Raw genomic sequence first — 21,852 nt, 5'->3', positions numbered from 1 at the left:
TTTCATGATGTGACTCTCCATCTGGCTTAAAACGACCGCTTCTGCAACAACTTATTTACTCCTGCATTAAAGGTTAGAACATACAAGCATATATATATATCTATTTTGATTAATCATAACATTTATACATCCACACATGATATTACCTATAATAATTCACATAGCTACAGGAATATTAAGTCAAAAAAATATAGGGTTCAACAGGTTTGGCTATCATTTAGAATGCACATAATCAAAACTCTAATACATCACATGACTTAAACACTGTCCCAATATGCAACTTAAAACATAGAAAAAACTATATAGTTGTTTCGATATTACATATGGTATGGAGGAACGCAGGAGGACATTAGGGTTTCCAGGCGGAGGTGCGGCTCGATTGCGGGGATGGGATCAGGACTTTGGACAGAGGGTGTATTGATAGCCATGGTGTCCTCTGCGTTCAAACCAGTGGCATTGGCAAGAGTCAGGAAGGAGTCGGAGGGAGGCTCACAGTAGGGGGACCAATTGATTTCCTTTTGAGCATGATAAAGCCAAATGGGGCCATTCAAGGTATTTGAACTTCCTGAAATGGACCAAATAGCAGTCAGAGGAAAGGATAAAGAAGAAATTCCAGCACCCCCAGAAAGACCCCTCTCTGGGTGGGATACCGACAACGAATGAGAATAGGTCAGTAAGTATCTGCATTGAATCAGAGGCCTAGAAGGAATCAGTACTTTTTCTGCGCGAAAGAGCCTTCTTCATGAAATGGGGAGGCGAATGGCTAGCTTTTCCCAGAGTGAGAAATTGGGTCAATGAAGAATGGGGTAACCACTTTGAGATTAAAACTCTTACTAATGGGTTTTTTTCTTATCATTGCTAGTTTGGCTGAGGAGAAGACTGCTCTAATGGAGTCGGGGCCATTTTTGATGTCGGGAGTTGGTTTTTATATAAGGGAATGGACCCCTAATTTTGACCCAAGATAAGCTACTATTGAGGAAATCCCTGTGTGGATAAGACTGTACAATCTCCCTCATGAGTATTGGACGGAGGAAATATTTAAGAGTGTAGGGGAGAAAATAGGGAGATTTATCAAGTTAGATGAAGCGGTTGATAAGCTCAGTTCATGCATGTATGCACGGATCTGTGTTATGTGGAAGCCGCATCTTGGGATACCAAAGGTTGTTGAAATGAGGTCTCCAGAAGGAGTATGGAGACAAGATATAGAAATCGAAGAAATCATAGTCAAATGCAAGATTTGTAAAGAATGGGGCCATGAGAATCGAGACTATTTGTCGGGTCAAAAGGGTAAAGGAAAGGCAGATCGTGCTTTGGAGGAGAAGCTGTTAGTTGGTGCGATTGCAGATCAGAGCTTGGGAAATATCAATCCAAGCTTTGTATCGGAGGCCGCAAGTGATGAGGTCATTCGCCTTGGCTCAGATATGCAAGTAGGGGTGGAAGAACTTTCTGACTTCAACCCAGGTCAGGAGAAGCTACATCAAGCCTCTGTGTTGGATGGAGATAAGTCCATTGTGCTGGTGTCGGGTGGATTTCTTGAACAGGTTGTTGAGTTCTCTCACAGGCAAGGATGTAGTTTGGGAGAAGAGAAAGAGGATCAAGTGTGTAAGGGCAGTGGCTGGGATGGTGACTCTTGAATTGAAGGGAAGCAGTTGGAGATTGGTGCTGGGCCTATTGAAAAGGAAAGCGATATAGGGGGAGGGTATCCATCTCAGCATAGATTCTACAACACCTCGGTGGATGGGTTGAAGTACCAAGAGATGGGTGAAAGTGCTAAAGGAAATATAATCAGATACAAGGACATTCACATGTCCCCGAGCAAGGGTAATGGAGTTTCAGGAGAGTTGGAGTCTGAGGAGGAGGAAGGTTTAAGTGACGATTCTTTGGGACTGTCGGCGGAAGTAGGGGAGACAAAAGTTAGGACCATCAAACAGTCTAATTTAAATCCCCCTAAGTCTAAAGGAAATTTGAGAGGAAGAAAGAATAGACAGAGATTGCTTGAGGAAGCAGGCAACATGAAGGGCCAGACAAGGCTTCTAAGATCCAGGAGAGACTTATTCTCTCTTGGGAAGCAATGAAATTCCTAACCTGGAATGTCAGGGGCTACAATGCCCCTGACAAGCGTCATCTGGTCAAAAGAGGTTTTGACCAGGCCAAGCTGGAAGTAATTTGTATTCAGGAAACTAAGTTGGGTCATGATGCTATTGCTTGCATTTTTGGGGTTAGGCAGAAATGGTCGGGTCACTTTGTGGATTTAGATGGGGCGTCAGGTGGTTTGGGCATTCTGTGGAATTCATTGGCCGTTCATGTGGAAGTTGTGTCAAGCTCTAAGTATTGGCAGATGGTTAAGGTTATTTTGAAGACTATGAATTTCTCTTGTTTTCTTGTTAATGTCTATGGGCCGACTTTGGCTATAGAGAAGTGTAAATTATGGGTGGATGTCTCTAGGCGCCTTGAGGAAGTGAGGCCCCTTTTAGCCATCGTGGCTGGAGATTTCAATGCCACTCTCTCTTCCTCTGAGAAGCGTGGAGGGGTGAGGAGATTGAGCTGGTCTCATTTGGATTTCCAATCCTTTGTTAATGACAACGCTCTTCTAGAAGTGGTTGCTAAAGGAGGGAATTTCACTTGGACTAATAGGCGTAGAGGTTTTTCCAATATTGCTAAGAAATTGGATAGATTCTTCCTTGCAGGAGATTGGAGTGTTGCCCCTGTTGTTTTTGAGGCTGAGGTACTTGCCATCTCAGGGTCAGACCATTTTCCGGTCTCCTTGGTTGTGCAGAATGATGTTGTCCCAATTCAATGTCCCTTCAAAATGGAAAAGATGTGGTTTAGGGAACCAAGTTTTAAAGAGTTGGTAGTGGGGTGGTGGAAGGAAGCCCCAGTGGTGGAAGGGTTTCTGGCCTATCAATTTTTCAAAAAGCTTAGCTATGTGAAGTAGAAATTAAAATCTTGGAATGGGGAGGTGTTTGGTAATATTTTTGATGAGAAGAGAAGACTCGAAGGTGATCTGGGGGCCTTGAATGCTAAAGTCATGGCAGATGGAATGGATGAAGTGGATTTCCTGACGGAGAAAGACCTTCTTAGTAGGTACGGAGAAGTTTTGCAAAGAGAGGAGATCTATTGGAAACATAAGTCACATGTTAAATGGCTGAAAGAGGGTGAGAGAAATACGAAATTCTTTCATAGTTCGGTGAAAGCGAGGCGAAGTCTTAATAGAATTCTTTCTTTGAGGCTTGAGGATGGTTTGGTTATTGAAGACCCAGATAGTATAGGTAAAGAGGCTATGAGTTTCTTTGAAAATTTGTGGAAGAAGAATGGGATAGCCCAGTCAGGGGTTCAGGTGGAGCTTCTGGAGCTGATCCCTCCTCTAGTTTCCAGGGAGGACAACTCCATGCTGGAGGAGCCTGTTTCACTGAAGGAAGTTAAAGCTGTGGTGTTTGGGTTGGGTGGGGAGAAGGCACCAGGCCCAGATGGGTTTCAAGCGTTCTTTTTCCAATCCTTCTGGGAGGTGCTTGGAGAGGAGCTGCTTGCTGTGGTTGAAGAGTCTAGATCCAGAGGCTTTGTTTTGAAGGAATTCAACTGTATAATGGTGGCGCTCATTCCTAAAAAGGCCAAGCCGGCTGGGATGAAGGAGTTTCATCCTATTTCATTATGCAACACCATCTACAAAATCATTTCAAAAGTTGCTGCCAATAGGCTTAAGTTAATTCTTGATAAGTTGATCTCCTGTGAGCAAAGTGGTTTTACCCCTGGAAGGAATATTGTGGATGGGGTGATTGTGGCCCATGAAGCTATTCATACGGTGACGAAGGGTAGTCAGAGGAGAATGATTTTAAAGCTTGATATCTGGAAAGCCTATGATAGGGTGGATAGGTCTTTTCTTATGGTTGTGTTGGAAAGATTTGGTTTTGGTAAGTCCTGGATTAAGTGGATTTGCAGTATGATTATGCAGTTCTCAGTGTTGGTTTTAGTTAATGGCAGCCCTCATGGCTTCTTTTCAACATCTAGGGGTATTCGGTAAGGGGATCCAATATCCCCCTTTCTCTTCATTTTGATGGCTGAAGTTCTTGGACGATCGATTGCTGGTAAGAGAGATCAAGGGTTGTTGAAGGGTATTGAGATTTCTCAAGGGGTTGTCCCCACAACTCATTCTTAGTTTGTGGATGACACCTGTCTGTTTGGTGTTGCTTCTATGCGCGAGGCCTCGGTCATGAAGAAAGTCTTAGACAGATTCACAGGGGCGACGGGTCAAGAGATAAAATGGCTCAAATCAGAGGTTTTTTTCTTTCATACGGAAGGTTGGTCACAGAGAGCTATTGCTAGAGTATTCGGGATAAAGATTGGTCAACTCCCTGGTAAGTTCCTTGGCATGTCGCTCTTTGTTGGAGCAGGAAAGTCGGAAATGTGGAAAGGGTTGCTTGATGGTTGTAAAGCTAAGATGGAGGGCTGGAAGAGTAAGTGGCTTTCTTTGGTTGGGCGTATCCTAATGCTGAAGACAGTTGTTTCGGCTATGCCTATTTTCCCAATGGCTTGCTTCAAACTACCAGCCTCTATCATCAAGAATATGCAGCAGAAGATGAGGAAGTTTTTGTGGAATGGTAGTCAAGATCAGGATAAAGTTCCTCTCATGGCTTGGGATAGAGTTTGTAAACCCAAGGGCGGGGGAGGGGTGGGACTCCGTGATTGGAAGATTATTAATGAGGCCATGGGGGCTAAGTTGGTTTGGCAAATGTATAGTAAACTGGAACAGAGATGGGTCAGAATTTTACAAGCTAAGTACAGGGAAAAGGAAAGGATCCTAATAGTGAGAGATCCCCCAAGAGGGTCAGCTTTGTGGAATTTTTTGGTGAGTTGAAGAAGCCTGATTACAAATCACATTTCTTGGCGTATTGGTGATGGGCGTAAGGCGAACTTTTGGCAGGATTCCTGGGATGGACATTCATCTCTAGAATCCTAGGCTCTTCAGCAGACAATTTTAAAGACTGGATAGGTTTGGGGCTCTAAGGTGTGCGATTTTTTGTCGAATGATATGCCCCTGCTGGGGCAGAGATGGAGCTAGAAAGACCCTCAGGACTTAAATTTGGGGGAAGCGAAGGAAAGGCATCTGCGCAAGATCATGGGTAACCGTGAGGTTTCGTTCTCAAAGGAGGAGGATGAAATTATTTGGTGCGGGTCGAAGAATGGTTGTTACTCGGTGAAAGTGGGAATCACTCTTTTGGAAAGAGATGCCAAGACGAAGGAATGGGAATCTAAGATTTGTTGGAACAATGTGTGCCTTCCGAAAGCTGGAGCCTTTGCGTGGCTGGCTAGAAATAAGTGGATCCTTTCTGGAGATCGCCTGAAGAAAATGGGGTTTGCAGGTCCTTTTCGCCGTGTTCTATGTGAAAAGGCTGAGGAGGATGTGGATCATCTTTTGCTAAATTGAGAATTTGTTTAGAGGGCGTGGCTTTTCGGGTTGCAGAGATTGAATTGGATGGGCCCCATGGCCTGGAAATTGTGTGAATGGCTGGAATCTTGGGCGAGTTTGGGTAAAAATTCCATCTTGGCTGCTATTTGGAAGATCTTGCCCTCTACCGTGTTATGGGAACTTTGGAAGGAGAGAAACCAGAGAGTGTTTGATGGTAGAGCAGAAAATGGTGAGCGGTTTTTGACTAGACTGGAGAGGGCCATCTTGGAATTGTTACGAATGCTGCCTCTAATGTGAATCTAGCTAAGACTCCTTTCTCACAAGCGGATGCTAAATTTTTGTTGAATTGGCCTCTTGTCAAATTCAGGCCTGTTAGTGGGCTGCTGAGGGCTAATCTTTAGAGTAAGGGCAATCCAACCCCGGAGTGGACTCCACCTGAGAAGGGGTGGATTAAGATTAATTTTGACAGAGCATCGAGGGGCAATCTAGGGCCCTTAGGTGCTGGGGTGATTGCTCGAGATGATCATGGTAACATTCTAGCCATTGCAGCCAAGTGATTGGTGGATGGGTCGAACAATGTGGTCGAATGTCAAGCTGTAGTGGAAGCTATACTTATGGCTGGGAAGTTGGGAGTCAAAAAACTTCATTTAGAAGGTGATTCTCAGGTAGTGGTGAATGGGATTGCGCGAGGGCGATTGGAAGCGTGGTTTCTAGATAAGCAGGTGCGTAGGATGCAATTGCTGCTGAACAATTTTGAAGATTTTAAAATTACCCATGTCCTAAGGGAGGCTAATTTGGAAGCTGACAAACTTTCTAATGTGGGAGCAAATGGTTCCTTGGAAAATTTGTTTAGCATGTTTGAGGACTTTAGAGATTGTAGTCTTCTTGAGCAAGACTCAAGTGGAAGGCTTTGGAAAATTGAACCCAAGTTCTAATTGTTGTGACCACTCGCAACCTTAACACTGTGGGAATTTAAGTCCCTCGTGGTGTGTGTTCTTCAATCTTGTTGCAAGTGGCCTCGAAGTGTTGGTTGATGATGGAGGTGTGCGGAGGGAGTGATTGCGATGATGTTGGGATTAATGTGAAGCATGTGAAGCTTTCATTACAAGAGATGGAGGGGGCCTTTAAGTCCCTTGTGTGTTGATTCCTGGCATTTTGTGGGAAAGCTTGGTTTTTGACGGAGTGCTCAGGGTTGTTTTCTGTGTAGCGGAGAGATAAAATGGAGGCGAATTTTTCGCTGGAGTCGGACGGACAACTGCCTGCTTTTCGAGGGCTGATTTCGAGCATCAGGCTTTCGAACATTTTCAGAGTAGATGGAGATGTCTTTTGGAGGGCAATTCAACTCCTGTTGGGAGAGGAATTTCTTTCTCAGGACTGTCGGCCCAGAACAAATCTGGACATCTTGTCTCTGTTTACTGCTTTGGCCTTGTAGGTGGGAAAGTCGAAGGAGGAAGTGCAACGGATCTCTTCACTGGTTTTACGACCCAAATGGTCAGGAGGCTTGCAGGATGTGGTGGCCTATTCTGACATTGGTGTGGGGTTGAGGATGGTGGAGGGCCCAAGCAGGAGGATTGGGGTGGATGTCGGGGATTTGCAGCCTTTTGTAGTTTGGTCTGCTTCTCAGCCAGTTGCTGCACAGGTGGAGGATACAAGAAATGGTTGGGCGGAGATTGTGAACTTTGTTCACCAGTTGGGGCCGACTGAGCATTTCAAAATCCGTGGGAAGGTGACTCCCATTTGGTCTGAGGCCCCCCTGGATGAGAATGGGAGGCCTCTGGTTTGACATCAGCTCCCAAAGAAACCAAATAAGGTGGTGGAGCATGGGTCGTTGTGTGGAGGAAGGCCTAGAACGGTGCCAGGTGGTGGGAGTGAGCAGCAGGTGGCTGGTTCCAGCAGGGGCATTCCCAATTTCTCAAGAGAGGAAGCTTTGGGATGGTTTCATAGTTAGGCTGGGCTAGCAGGGGTTAGTGGTGTGGTCCTTTTTGTATTCGTAAGTGACCCTTTTTGTGACTATGGGTCCTAGTAGGTAGATGCTTGGGTTCTTTTGTAGTAGGGGCGTGACCCCTTGGACTCGTAGATTGTCTTTCTGCCCCTTGAATGCAATACTTCTCTTTCAAAGCAATATATTATTATATGTTATTGATAAAAAAAAAAACATAGAAAAAACTTATCAGTCATAGAAATAAAAGAGCTATTATTTTAGCTCATCAGTATGGAAATCCCATCATGTGTTTAGACCAAAGTTCCCAGACTCGGACTCGGCTCGGACTCGGCAAGGCCGACTCGACTCGTGACTCGGCTATGACTCGGCAACGACTCGGCAATGACTCGGCAAAATTAAAAAAACCTTGAAATTAAGAGATTTTTAACAATTTAAAACTTGTTTCATGCACCCATTATTGAATAAAGCCCAATTATAATGTGTGCTAGCTTGTTATGCCATGAAAGGCATGTTGGTAGAGTATCTACTTGTTTGGGGCTTCTGTTTAGTATTTTCTTTGGCCAAATTGAAATTTTGGGAGCACCAACATGAGACATCATGAACATCTTCACTTGGAAACTGTAAGGAATGCTTGTGTATGGTAGCATTAAATAGTGTGCTTTTTGAACTTAGGTTTTACCTTGGGACTATAGTTGACCTTGGTCTTTCTTGGACCTCTTAGTTTTTAGGCTATATATATGCTGGATGGAAGGGGGAATTGTGAGGCCAGAAGGGTTTGAAATATGCTCCTCAGAGACATGTCCCTTGCCAAAAATAACCTTGTGCCCCATGGGGGGATTTTTTGGTATGTGGGGATAGGTAGGACATATCCCCAACTCACCCCCTTTTTTCAAAATTTTAAGAAACATCCCTGTTGTGAGGTACTCACACATCGCCCCATTGCAAATGAAGACCCCCACTTTTTGCTTTCTAGGGTTAGCTCTTTTAGTTTTGTTGTTGGTCGTTTTAGTGTCTTAGCCTTTGCATTGAAGGGATTGAGTTTCTCAAAGGTCATCAAATCAGGTGGATCTCCTCAAGGTGGAGTGAAGGAGGTTAGGTCAGTTGAGTGATTAGGGGTTATTTAGATCATTCCTAGGGTTTTTGTGTACTATCTAGTCACGCTTCAAGTTGCTAAATCAAACCTTGGTTGAATGCATAGTGTCCTCCTAGGTCCCATCCCTTACATCATGGTCAGAGTGAACTCGCCTTAAAAATCTGGAATGTCATCCTGATCCTGAAATGGCCTGAAATTTGACTAAGTCTGGAAATTTGAAGGATCCTCCAAAAACTAGATTTTGCATTATAACTCATGGAGGTCCGAAACCACTCTCAAACATCCTGACAATATATATGGAATATAACTTAAAGTATAAGAAAGAGAAAAGACATAAGGAAATGTCACTTATACTTAAATGTTATATTCCATATATGAATCCTGACGAAGATACTAACTTGTCAAACAAGTCAAAACATTGACCTGTGGTGGCCGAGTTTTGGAGCTTGGACTCGGCGAGTTTTGCCATAACTCGCCTGACTCGCGAGTTAGGCGAGTTATGGTCAAAACTTGCCGAGTCCGAGTCCCGAGTCAGCAAAACTCGCCGAGCTTGGCTCGACTCGCCAACTCGGCGAACTCGCCTGACTCGCGGCGAGTTTGGGAACTCTGGTTTAGACAAAGGCACAACACACACTATACCTCACCCTATGCCAATCATTAATGAACAAGGCTTCCTTAGCAATGGCATTAACACAGCTGGTGAGATCTAGTATCACACTTGTGACAATGTAATTGTCGATCTTGGTCAGGTTGTATAACGGAGTAGGTTCCCTGCTAGAGGGAGCGTCCAAAGGTGTGAATGATAATTCCTTGTTTTGTATTTTTTGGCCACAGGACAAGATATGAGTGATAGTGACCATGTTGACAAAGGGGCCATCACCTGACATGGGGTTTGATGATGTAGAAATGAAGTTAGACGAATGAGGTGGAAAATGATCAGTGTGAATTTGCAATTCATTGTTCAGCTTATCCACAAACTTGTTAGATTTTTGTTTTCACTCATTAAATTGGATGACGCATATGTTTATTGTTGGCAATTGACACTCATCCGGGTTATAGGTGTTATCATTGCTGGCAACACACTTCATGGGAGATCCACCAATCAAGGTAACCAACATTCACTTCATCGACATTCAGGGAACTGGTAGGCATGTAACTGACAAACTTGGAACCGGTATTCTAAGGAGAACATAGGAGATTGATATGACAAGCGTGGAAGCAAAAACAATCATATTGCTTCATGTTTATATTTTTTTTTGGGCTGACATGTATCTTATAATTTGTAATATGGTTGTAAGCTGACATAAGGCATTTGTGTTTATTCATGTAATTGGGTATATAAGTCAGTCTGGGTTAGGAAATTTTGAGGATACGACAGATAAGAGATGCGATAGGTTATGTGATGGTATATGAGTGAGATCTTGATTGATAGAATGCAAATGTAATGATCTGCAATCAATCTTGATTATTTGTCTAGAGGTTTGGGAATCGATATAAGCTACCGGTAAGGGAGGCTGTAGTATAACCGGTACAAACAGTGCTTTAACTGGAACTCATCTAGCATAGAAGATGCTCATTTTGAGTTCAGTTTTTGTTTGTAATCTAGTACTTTGGATCTGTAGTCAGTGAGGCTCCTTTTGTGATGAGCAGTATTCTCTCGGTAGTGTGCCTTCTTGCATGCGCATGCCCCTCTTGTAATATTTATTTAGCTAGCCAGTGGATAGATATTGTGGGTCTCCAATCCCACCGTGCTTTTTCCTCTTTGAGGTTTTCCACGTATAAATCTCTGTGTTATGGTGTTGATTCATGTGGTTGCATTGATATTACTTTTTGTTACTTTCTTTTATGCTTACTGGTTAGTAAGTGGATTTGTTAATAAGGTTAAAAATGTTGTATCCGGTAGAACACTGATTCATACCCCCTCTCAGTGTTCTTGGATTCCAACAATTGGTATAAGATCTTGGTGCCTCGAAATAAGTCTAACAACTTCAGGAAGATCCTGTATCCGAAATCCATGGAGATGAGTCTACAGAAGGAACTTGAAGCAGCACTTGAAGACTATGTTATTGAAAGGTTGAAGAACTTGATGCTACAAGATGAGTTGAATTCTGCAAAGGAATTCATCTTTACCCTGTAGGAGAGGTTATCATCTGCTCAAGCTAAAAGAAAGAAACTTTTACAAAATTCGGATGATGAAGATAAGAATGCCATCAAGGAATTATGTCAGAAGCTGAGCCAAGAGAATAATGTCATGAAGAATGAGATGTAATCTATGACCATGAGGATGTCCAAGGAAATTGAAGATCAGAAGAAGAATGAAGAAAATATTTCTATATCTCTGAAAGATAGATATGAGGAATGCATTAGGCTGGCGCATGAGAATGATGTGTTGAGAACTAAGTAGGTGCAATCACAAAACAATGAGCAAGAGATGGAAATAATGGTGATAGTCCTAAGAAGTGATTTGGATGCTGCAAATGAATACAAAGAAAATTTTAGGGTTAGTTTTGTAAGGCTTGATGAATTACTGAAGGATCAAAGAGACACTGGAGACACTAGAGATCTTGGATTTGAGCATGGAGAAAGATCTGGTAGTGCAAATTAGGGGAATCTACCAGACGATCAAAATATGAAATCACCAGTAAGGCAACCCAATGCACACAAATTTAATGGTAGATGCTTTGTTTGTAATAAGTTTGGTCATAGAGCAAGTCAATGCAGGAATAGAGAAAATCAGAACCATAATGCAGTTCCTGGTCATTGTTCAAATTGTAAGAAGTATGGTTGTAGGACAAAAGATTTTAGAATGAATGTGATATGTCATACATGTGGAAAGTTTGGACATATGGCTAATAAATGTAGGTCAAAGAATGGTCAAGGACTCAACAAGGTAATTCAGAAGAGCAATGTGACTTGCTATGCATGCAACAAAATAAGGCACATTGCTAAATATTGTAGAAGCAAGAATACACCGAAAGGGAATGGCACATCTAATGAGAAGGGAAAGAAAAAGGTTGATGAAATCCAACAAGCTCATGCTAAACAATGGGTTAGGAAATTTGATGATCAACCGACAGAGGTAAATTCAACAGTTACTCAACCGACAGAGCAGAATGTTCCTGCACTGGTAGGAAACACATTCGGTAACTAAGGCATTAGTCTTAGCGGGAGGCAAATGATTGACAGATTCTACATTACCCCCGGTAGTGGTTTGAAAGCTTGTTTTACATCTCGGTGAAGTTAGTTTGGAGGACAATCGACACTGAGATAATGCATTTTGAATCCGGTATGATATGCTGACATGCATTAATGTCAGTAAGGAATTAGGGTTTTGCAAGATAAAAAAGGATAAATTTCTTCATTTCTAATCACACAACACTCAGAGAAAAGCAAAGCAAGTTTAAGGTGATCAAGGCAATTAAGAGCATTTTCCAGCGATTTCCAGTATTTTCTGAGCGGATTTTCAAAGATTTTCACCGGCTTAGGTTGAGAGGTATTTTCTCTATTTTTCACACTACTTTTTTGAATCGTGATGGCTTCTAGATCTACTCCCGCTCCAACAGATGTAGCTACCCCTATTGTGGTGGACATTAAGGGTCATCCACGTCCAAAATTTAAGTAATGCCCTCAAATTGCAAAGGTCGATGACTCAATCGACGCATTTTCTAGGGTTCTTGACGAAGTTCTTTATATGAAAGATGTGAGAGCATATACTCACTGCAGTCTAGAGGATCTGGGATCATCGGAGATTAAATCAATGTACTTGTCCACTTTACTGAATAAGGATGGATTGATCAAACCAAAATTTCAAATTCTGAAGGATCAGGGTTTCACCGATATTCTGGAGATGCTTGAGTTTGAGGATGAGATGATCTGGTATGTGTTGAGCCGAGTCCATGGCGAGTTCATATGACTTGAATGACCCTACAAAATCACCAAGGAGGCAATTCGTGCTATCATTGAGTTACCTCTGGTCGAACAAACACTAGGAAAGAGGAAGATTCATAAGAATGAAGTGAACAAGCTAACCGGTGCCACCTTTGACAACCGATTGATGCAGATTAGCACCATCGAGGATAAAGATGTTCAATTTGCGAGCATGGTAATTGGATACAAAGTAACTCAATCAAATTGGTTGAACTCTGTTTCTAGTTCCTGTATCTATTGTGCACACAAGATGGTAAAGGAAAATGTGAAATATGATCTTTGTCAGTGGATGTGTGATGAATTGATTTCTAATTTGGGAAAGATTAAGGGAAAAGTGAAAGGTGCATTCTAGTATGGGAATCTCATTGTTTGTTTAATGCTTTTTCTTTTTGAATGAGATACCGTGATCTGGTAAGAGGCAATGGGCCTTTGATATACCAGTAGGAAAACAGATTAAGGATATCTTGAGGAATTTGGGACATGACAGAGAATCCAATATGTGGGGTTATTTCAAAGCATTTCAGAAAGCAATGAAGAAGAGGGAAAGGATACCTAGGCATATAGTTGACAAATACTCTACCGACATATGCTTCATGGTGAAAAAGGATGAAACTTTAATGGAGGGAGTGCAGCCTAGAACTATCTAGGTTACTGAAATGGGCTATGAGGTTGATGCACAAATCTTGGATCTCTATGACAAGATGCTTATAGATGCTCTGGTTGATGAGAAAGATAAATTTTTTGGTATTGCAAAGAAGAAGGAATCTGAAGTAAAGATAGGTTTCAGTAATAAGAAAAGAGAAGGACAAATAAAGAAGGTTGGATAGGTTGTCTAGAAGATGTCCTCTGAGATCAAACAAATCATTGGTTTGGCAGAGACATCTCCTCCGACAGCTATACAAGCTTCTCCAGAAGCAGGTTCCGGAAAGGGTATATCGAAGAGGAAGAAATCAAAGACCTTTATTGCTCCTATTGAATCTTGTTCTGAGACAGAGGAAGAAACCTTGAAGATTCCTAAGATCTACATGAGGATTTAGAGGAAGAAGCTCGAGGAAGAGAAGCTGCAGAAAACCAAAATCACTCCTCTGACAGTGCAGAAGAAAATTTTGAAGGAGAGGAAGGCTACTGGGAAAAGGAAACTGGCCGAGGAGTCTGCTGCCACCCCTGATAAGAAGAAGAAATCAGATTTAGATATTGCTCTTGAATCTAGAAAACATGTTAAGGTTATTGCTCCTATTTCTATTGCTGAACTAATTGATTAGATCACGAAAGATGGTATTTTGAGTAACATACAACACTATTATATTGATATGGATGATAAGGAACAAAAGGAGATTGAATAATCAGTTTTGTTATACTTAGACATATATAAGAAATCCTTACTTAAGGTTGAAAAACAAATACCGACATATTTATATAACAAGTTAGATGCTAGGAGGTTATCAGCTATTGAGGAGGATAAGCATATTAAGGTTCAGGAATTGTTAATTGTTTGTGGTGCTATAACTGATGAAGAGATGCGACAATGTCTAGAGTTTGCAAACAAAACAATTTTTCGGAGTAGACACTAACACGTAAGTCTTATAATAGGGAGAGTAAATTAAATTGTGAAGGAAACACATGAGGCTTGGGTTAAATTCTTTGTGGATAAACCAGGTTTCTTTACATCACCGATATTTTGCCTAAGTTTGACATTCCAGACATCTGGGTTGATGCTAAGGGTAAAGGTATACTAGGTGGAGATCCATCAGTTTTGGAACAGAAAACAACTGAGGATATTCCTCCGACAGTAACACTTATACAAAATGTAGAGATCAACATACAGATAGAAGACAATCCTCCTCCGGTAATTGATGTTGATACAAATGAAATTCATGAGGTAGAGGTTGTAGAAATAACTGCACCAAGTGGCGAAGCCACTAGTGCTGAGGAGATAAAAGATAAAATAGATCAGAAGGCAAAAGAGGATGATCAGACTGAGGTTAGGGTATTGGAACCGTCACCAGCTGTTGGTCCCTCATTGTTGGCACTTGACTCATCTAGTCAAGAAGATTTTGGTCATTTTGGGAATAAGAATATTGAGCAGCTGAGCAGTTTTAAATTGATGTTTGTTGCAGCTTAGAAATTAAAGAAGGAAGGATTAGAAGATAAGCAAGTTATTAAGTAGGCTATTCCAATTTTACAGTAGCTTGCACTGGAATGGAAGATTGATCAGGTAACTAGTCCATTCAGTAAGTTGAAAGGTTTGACTGAGCATATTGCAAAAGAGTATAAAACTCTTCAACAAGTATCAAACCAACAACTGGTGGAAAGGTATAATACAGATAGAAAGGTCACCTGTGATAATATGATCACATCCGACAAAGCTACGCTGACAAAAAAATAACAAGGATTGATGAAGATCTTCATCAATGTAGTCGCATATACCGGTCTTGCACTAACACAACAAAACTAACAACAGACTTGGATAATAAAGTTAAGGCAGATAAGGACAAGTTGGAATAACTTGTAGTCACTTTTGATGGTACTAAATCATTGAGTAGCTCTGTTGATGGTCAAATGTTTCTTTTAGAGTCTGAAATTTAAGCCCTGGAGAGGGAAAAGGACAAATTAATCCAGTGGGATAGAGAATTGAGAGGTTTGGTAAGTCCTCGACTTAATACTTTGTTACTTAATAAGCAAGAATGTATGGACCAAATGAATATGCCCACAGAAAAACTGCATGCTTACATTCTAAACGGGTTTGTATCAATTTTGGGAACTCTAAAATCCGGCTAGGATACTTATTTGGTATTTTTGAAGGGTGCTTATCTAGATATTTTTAAGTACATTTAGATCCGGTATTCACAATTTTGCTTTGTACAAAATTTCATTTCTTATTTTTTGCCCCGATATTTGGCATTGTTGTTAAAGGGGTAGAGGTGGATGTGAAAAATGTCAAGGGACATAAGAAGTAATGTATAGCTCAGGGGGAGCAGTCTTCAGAGATTAGTTTTTTGGATAGGAACCGGTACAACACTTCAATGATCCATTTTTCACATGAGTGTTGCCATCAATGCCAAAGGGGGAGATTGTTGGAAATTGATACTCATTTGGGTTATAGGTGTTGTCATTGCTAGCAACACACTTCATGGGATATCCGGCAATCAAGGTAGCCAACATTCACTTCACTGGCATTCAAGGAAACAACATGCATGTAACTGACAAACATGGAACCAATATTCTAAGGCCGACATAGGAGATTGATTCGACAAGCGTGGAAGTGGCAACAATCATATTGTTTCATGTTTAAATATCATATTGTTTCATGTTTATATTTTGTTTGGGTCGACATGTGTCTTATCATTTGTAATATGGTTGTAAGCCGACATAAGGCATTTGCGTTTATTCATGTAATTGGGTATATAAGTCAGTCTGGGTTAGGATATTTTGAGGATACGACAGATAAGAGATGCGATAGGTTATGTGATGGTATATGAGAGATATTGATAGATAGAATGCGAATGTAATGATTTGCAATCGGTCTTGATTATTTGTCTAGAGGTTTGGGAATTGATATAAGCTACCGGTAAGGGAGGATACAGTATAACCGGTACAGATAGTGATTTAACTAGAACTCATCCAGCATAGAAGATGCTCATTCTGAGTTCAGTTTTTGTTTGTAATTCAGTACTTTGGATCTGTAGTCAATGAGGCTCCTTTTGTGATGAGCAGTATGCTCTAGGCTGTGTGCCTTTCTGCATGTGCAGGCCCCTCTTGTAATATTTATTCAGTTGGCTAGTGGATAGATATTGTGGGTCTCCAATCCCATCATGGTTTTTCCTCTTTGAGGTGATCCACGTATAAATATTTGTGTTATATTGTTGATTCATTTGGTTGCATTGATATTACTTGTTGTTACTTTCTTTTATGCATACCGGCTATAAAGTGGATTTGTTAATAAGGTAAAAAATGTTGTATCCGACAAAACACTGATTCACCCCCCCCCCCCTCTCAGTGTTCTTGTATTCCAACAATTTATATGGTTTTGGACCAAATATCTAAGGTGGATACAATGCTCAATATCATGTCCAGGAACACGATGATACTGATATAATTTAGAGCCATCATACCATCTAGGATATGGTCTACTATGAGACAATGGTCGAATCATAGGGAGAGTTGTGAGGTTATCTTTCAACAACTTATGCATGATGCTCAAGTAGGAGTTGATCAACTTTGTAAAATTTTGATTTCACAGTAGCTCCTGTGTGGATTTCTTAGTTACTTGAGGGACCAAGAACACATTCGCCACTGCCTTGTTCTTTTTAGACCCTCCTCAAAAAGAGTCTCCATGGGAGCTTGAGAAAGATTCCCCAAACTAAGTTATTGTGTGCTGATAATTAGTAAGTGTAGTGCATAAATTTATGAAATTTGAATAGCAATTTAAAGCCAATTTCTCCCTTAATGTCAACTGTAGGTTCCCAATAAACATTTTCTGTAAATCACTATCTGGTAGGGCAAAAGGGATCTTGGGGAGATGAATTTAAATCAAGAGATAAACTTCATTACTTTTTCATTGGGCTTTTGCTTACAATGAACCAGGTCCGCTATGGTGACTTGGCTTCCAATGTTTTCTTAAAACCTTGTACGAAAAAATAATCGATAATCAAACGAATGACCGGAATAATCAGGCAGTGAACTATACCACTCTAGCATGGTTCCTTTAAGGGACCGAGAGAATAGCTTAAGTAACACAAAGTCCAAATTATGGTAATTGCTACAAATGGTCATGAAAGCGTTTATGTGTGCATTTGGATCTCCTTCTTTTCTATATCAATTGAATTTAAAAGATACAACTCCTTTAGGGGTGATTATATTTAGAATGTTTACATCAATGGGGATATGACGATAATAAGCGAGAAGAGATGATTAATTAGAAGCAAATGCCAGGTTAGTAAGTTGCTGCTGCAATTGTCCCATATTTTGCAATATGGTGTTGAGCATAGGATTATATGGTAGAGGAGGTAGAGTTAGAGGCAGAGGTGGAGCAGTGCCACCTCCACCACCACCACTAAATTGACGACCACCGCTACCACTGACACTAATAGTAGGTCCAGAAATATTAGAGGTCATTGCAATCCCCGTATACCCAAAGGGCATGTGTGAGACATTGACCTTAGGTATTGTATATGCACATGCATATAGATTAATAGAAGGTTCAGTATTCACCATATGGATCATCACTTGAGGAACGTTGGCACCAATTTGTGGGTCAATGGTGTTGGATTGATCACCCTGAACAATGGTCTCAGTGAGTGGTACATAATTTTTAACAATCATAGAAATAGCCCTTAACACTTCCAGGCCCTTCTTATCTAAGATTAACATATCTCTCAAATGATGAATGGAAAAACTGTCCTGAGGAAGGACATTTTATCTCTCAAGGAAACCTTTGAAGTCCTCCAAGTTTCTCTCTAGAGAATGAACCTGGTTGAAAGGAACCTCAAGAGCATCATGATCAACAATAGGTGGAGATAGAGGGGGACTACTCATAGGAGTAATATTTCATGAATTGTGTGTAGAGGAACCCCTGATCATGATTCCCTTAAGAGGTTGAGAAGAAAATAAATCACTTAGGTTTCGTGAGTCCATGAACATCACCCCAGGATGAGTTAGACCATAATGATTCAAAGTGATGCTCTAGAGATATAAGAGTTCTTCTTACAACAACTCTGATAGCTATCTAGATCATGCAGCTCATAGGCAAGCCTCACATCGATAGGTTGAAAGGAGTGAAGAAGAAGCGTTAACTTTCAGATTCATGTTGGGTTCACCAAAATGTAGAGGGAAAAAAGTGAGCAACTTTGATAAGCAAATGAACACCAGTCAAGGACTCACTATTCAACCTCTCCACTTGGGATGCAGTACAAATTATATGGCTATCTAGTACCCTTTAGATGATATTAAATGTGTCATAGAGGTCTTCTGACTCAACTATATGACACTATATCTAAGGAAACATGCACATGTCTTAGAAAAGAACACGACACACTAGCATCCCATATGGACAGAGTCACAAAGTCCGTACAAAGGATGAACTTTGATGGAAACATGTCTAAATGATAAAAATTAAGTGAAACAATAGAGAAAAATATAAGTAAGACTAACTATGAAATAATAAGAGAGAAGAGAGAAGAATTCTTACAACCAGTCCATGCTTGAAGCCTCCAGCTTGCTCCTTGAATCAATTCAACAAGCTGTACACAAAGGAAACGAAGATGAAAGCTTATGGTTGTGTTTTAGAGGCCTACCATAGTCAGACCCCCATTTTGGTGTTTCTACCTCTTCAAACAACCAACATAGATAGATAAAAAGATAATGGAAAGTAAATAGATAAATAATACAATAGAGATAATTGATAATATGTTATGGAGATAGTAAAAGAAAGAGAAAGAAGAAAAATCCCCTCCCACACCCAAAGCGAGAAGCTTTCCAGAAGAAGAAGAGGAAGAAGAAGAAGAAGAAGAAGTTGGTCTTCCTCAGAGCATGATAATGAAAAAAATTTGAGAGAGCCAAGTATGCAAAGAAAGAGAGCTTCTAAATAAGCATAGATGGAAGAAACCAGTAGAGTGATCAAATTCACAACTGGAGAGATTGAATGAGTGACTAGAGAGTGAAAATGAACCTCAAAGGGGAAGATATGCATGTTGGGATGAAGGTGAATGTTGATGGATGTTTACAGAGGTGTTACAAACATCTTCCAAGCGCAGGTGTAAAGCTCAAATGGCCACCTTTAGACTATCAAATTTGCAGGGGGCATGTATGTCTTTGTGGTACACTAGTGTCTGAGTCAAATAGTCAATATGATCGAGAAAAGGACAAAGATGAGGCTTATGGGGCAAGTGAGGTGGAAAAAAAGTCAAGGCGGTTAAGGAGTTATCTAATTAGCATAAATAAGAGGTGCTTATGTAGTGTAGAATTACACAGGGTGTAATTTATGACACCACAAATCCATATGTCCCTTCACATCAAATCCTTACTTTGAATATTCCAACTTAGGAAAAAGCTCAATAGTAAATATTTCCTTGCAAATTTACAATGCAAGGATGAAAGAAACCAATCCTAACACCTTTCAACATAAGGGCACCTTAAAAGCAAATGATCCACCCTTTCCCATTCCTAAAACACAGGGGGGAACAACTAGGCCCTTGAATCCCAACCACCCTCAATTTGTCTCCTTTCAATATTTTCCCATGTAAATTCATCTAAAGAAAGGCCTCGCCTTTGGGTAACACACTATTATTCCAACATAGCTTAGCCAAGAAATTTGGTTTTCCTTTCTATACAACCTGTAGTGCATATCCTAGTTGAAAGTAGCACTCTCTTGTTTTAGATGCACTCTATATTATTTCATCTTCCTCTGTAGTAAGCATTATCTTCCTTTGTTGTAGGGTAGCCCTTAGTATTACTTTTGCTGCATCCAAAATATTCAATCTATTTACTAGACACCAATCCTAATCATATACACTACTGTCTTACTTTCAAATAACATAGTTTACAACAAATTCTCCATTTTCTTGGGATACACCTACACTCCAATCCAAGGTGTTCGTAACCCGACCAATAAGAATCTTCTCATTCCGTGAGTCATACCCAAACTTGGCTTGGGTGTCGTTCCCAACCTTCCATCTCAGATGGTCCACAAGTAGTTTCTTGCTTTCCTATATGAATCTCCAGGTAGCAGAACCACCCCCTTAATTAGCAATTATAAGGATATGTTTCAAATTATCACAATCAAGATACTTCTTTTGCATTATCTAGCACCATTGCTTATGTAGGCCCTTGTACATCTTCCATATGAGTTTGGTGTTGGATATTAGAGTTGTTGGAATGTGTTGTTGTCATTGATGTCAACATATTCATGTATGTCTTGTGCTTCAATGGTTTTGCAGAGAGTTGGTTTTGTTGTAGATGTGCTGATGCATATTAATGGGTTTTGAGATACTTATCTCTAGTTGATTCAGTATGAGTTTCAATATTCCGAAAGATGATCTGATCGAGCTATTTGATTTGGTGTGATGATTGGTTTTTCTATTGGTTCTATATTGTAGAGTTATGATTTATGGATTGTATTGCTCTGGAATTGAATCTTTATGTTATGCAGATTTTGGAGAATGTTTGGGACGTTCATGTGTGTCCTCAGTTCGGATGGTTCATGATTTGGAAGTTTAAAAGTGCATCTTTCAGTTTGTTGTTGGTGTTCTTGAGCTCTGGTGATGAAATAATGACAATTCTCGTTATCCAAGTTATTGTGGTTTTTTTGGAGGAATTCATGTTGCTTGTTGATGTTCTTCGATCATTTACTATGTGTTTTTGTGGTCTGTGTTGATCTTGGTGTGCATTATTGAATATTTTATTGGTATGGTGGTATTCTTTGTCTTATATGACTTTCTGGTTGACCCGAAGGTTGTTGCATGTTGCGGATGTTCTTGGTGAGATATTCGGTGGTGTTGCATGTTTGATGATTTGATTTGGGTCCATGCTATGTCCTTGCCGACATTATATCAGTCCGCATATGGATTTATGTATTGTTCGATGTAGTTTTTTAATTAGGTCTTATGTGTTGACCCGACCTTGAGGTTAAGGTTGATGATTTGTATAAATAAGTGTTGTAATCATGTAAGATGTATGTCTACAATTGTGTCTATGATCTATGAGAGTATTGTATGTGTGAACAAGTGAATTGATCTTTCGGTAGTGGAGAAGAGCATAGAAGTGTTGTAGTATAGAAAGTGTGCTTAGCTAGAACTATGATCAGACATTTGGAGATGCTACTCTTTCAGTTCATGTAATCTGGATTGTTGTTTGATCTTTGTAAGGTAGTGAGCCTTCCTAGGGTTGTATCCCTTTGTTGTTTTTGAGAAGTGAGCTCTAGGCAGTGTGCCTGAATGCATGTGCATTCCTCATTGTAATATTTTCATATACTATTGTAGAGTATCATCCTATTGTGGGTAGGGTCCCATCGTGGTTTTTCCCTTAACCGGGTTTTCCATGTCACAAATTTGTGTGTTATGTATATTTTTGATGTGGTGTTTATCTTTGCTATTGTTGTTCTTGATTAGATATGAAATTGAGGTTAATTTGTTTAAGTTTGGTGAAAACTAATTTACCCCCCCCTCTCAATTTTCCTGCATTATTGTTTCCAACAATTGGTATAAGAGCTAGATCCTCTAGAAGGAGCTTGACCGCTTGTGAAGATTCGGGATGACAACTGTTGTTTTCAAGAAGGATAGTCCAAGATTTGATGGAACTAATTGTTGGTAAGAGACATTGTTCTAGTGAAGATTGATGCATGGAAGATCCTTAGGGGTTGTCATTGATGACAACTCAGTTCAGTAATCACATCCGGTATACATAGATTTGGTTTACCGGAAGTCATTTTGTTCATAGGTATAAGTTTGGAAGGTGGAACACAATAACCGATGGATTTTGCATACCTTTATT

General features: G+C 40.4%; 1 protein-coding gene across 1 annotated transcript; it reads left to right on the top strand.

The window, feature by feature from the left end:
* The first annotated feature begins 2,071 nt into the window (after positions 1–2,071).
* On the top strand, positions 2,072–2,935 carry LOC131061676 (uncharacterized). Its single transcript, XM_057995494.2, has one exon. The coding sequence runs from the start codon at positions 2,072–2,074 to the stop codon at positions 2,933–2,935; it is 864 nt and encodes a 287-aa protein (XP_057851477.2).
* The last annotated feature ends 18,917 nt before the right edge of the window (positions 2,936–21,852 follow it).

The sequence above is a fragment of the Cryptomeria japonica genome, chromosome 7, assembly GCF_030272615.1.
Source record: "Cryptomeria japonica chromosome 7, Sugi_1.0, whole genome shotgun sequence".
Lineage (NCBI taxonomy): Eukaryota > Viridiplantae > Streptophyta > Pinopsida > Cupressales > Cupressaceae > Cryptomeria > Cryptomeria japonica.
The sequence above is the reverse complement of the archived record's forward strand: the minus strand, read 5'-3'. Positions and strand labels throughout refer to the sequence as shown.

Coding starts and splice junctions, on each gene's coding strand:
- LOC131061676 (XM_057995494.2), top strand. CDS start 2,072: ATGAAATTCCTAACCTGGAATGTCAGGGGCTACAATGCCCCTGACAAG.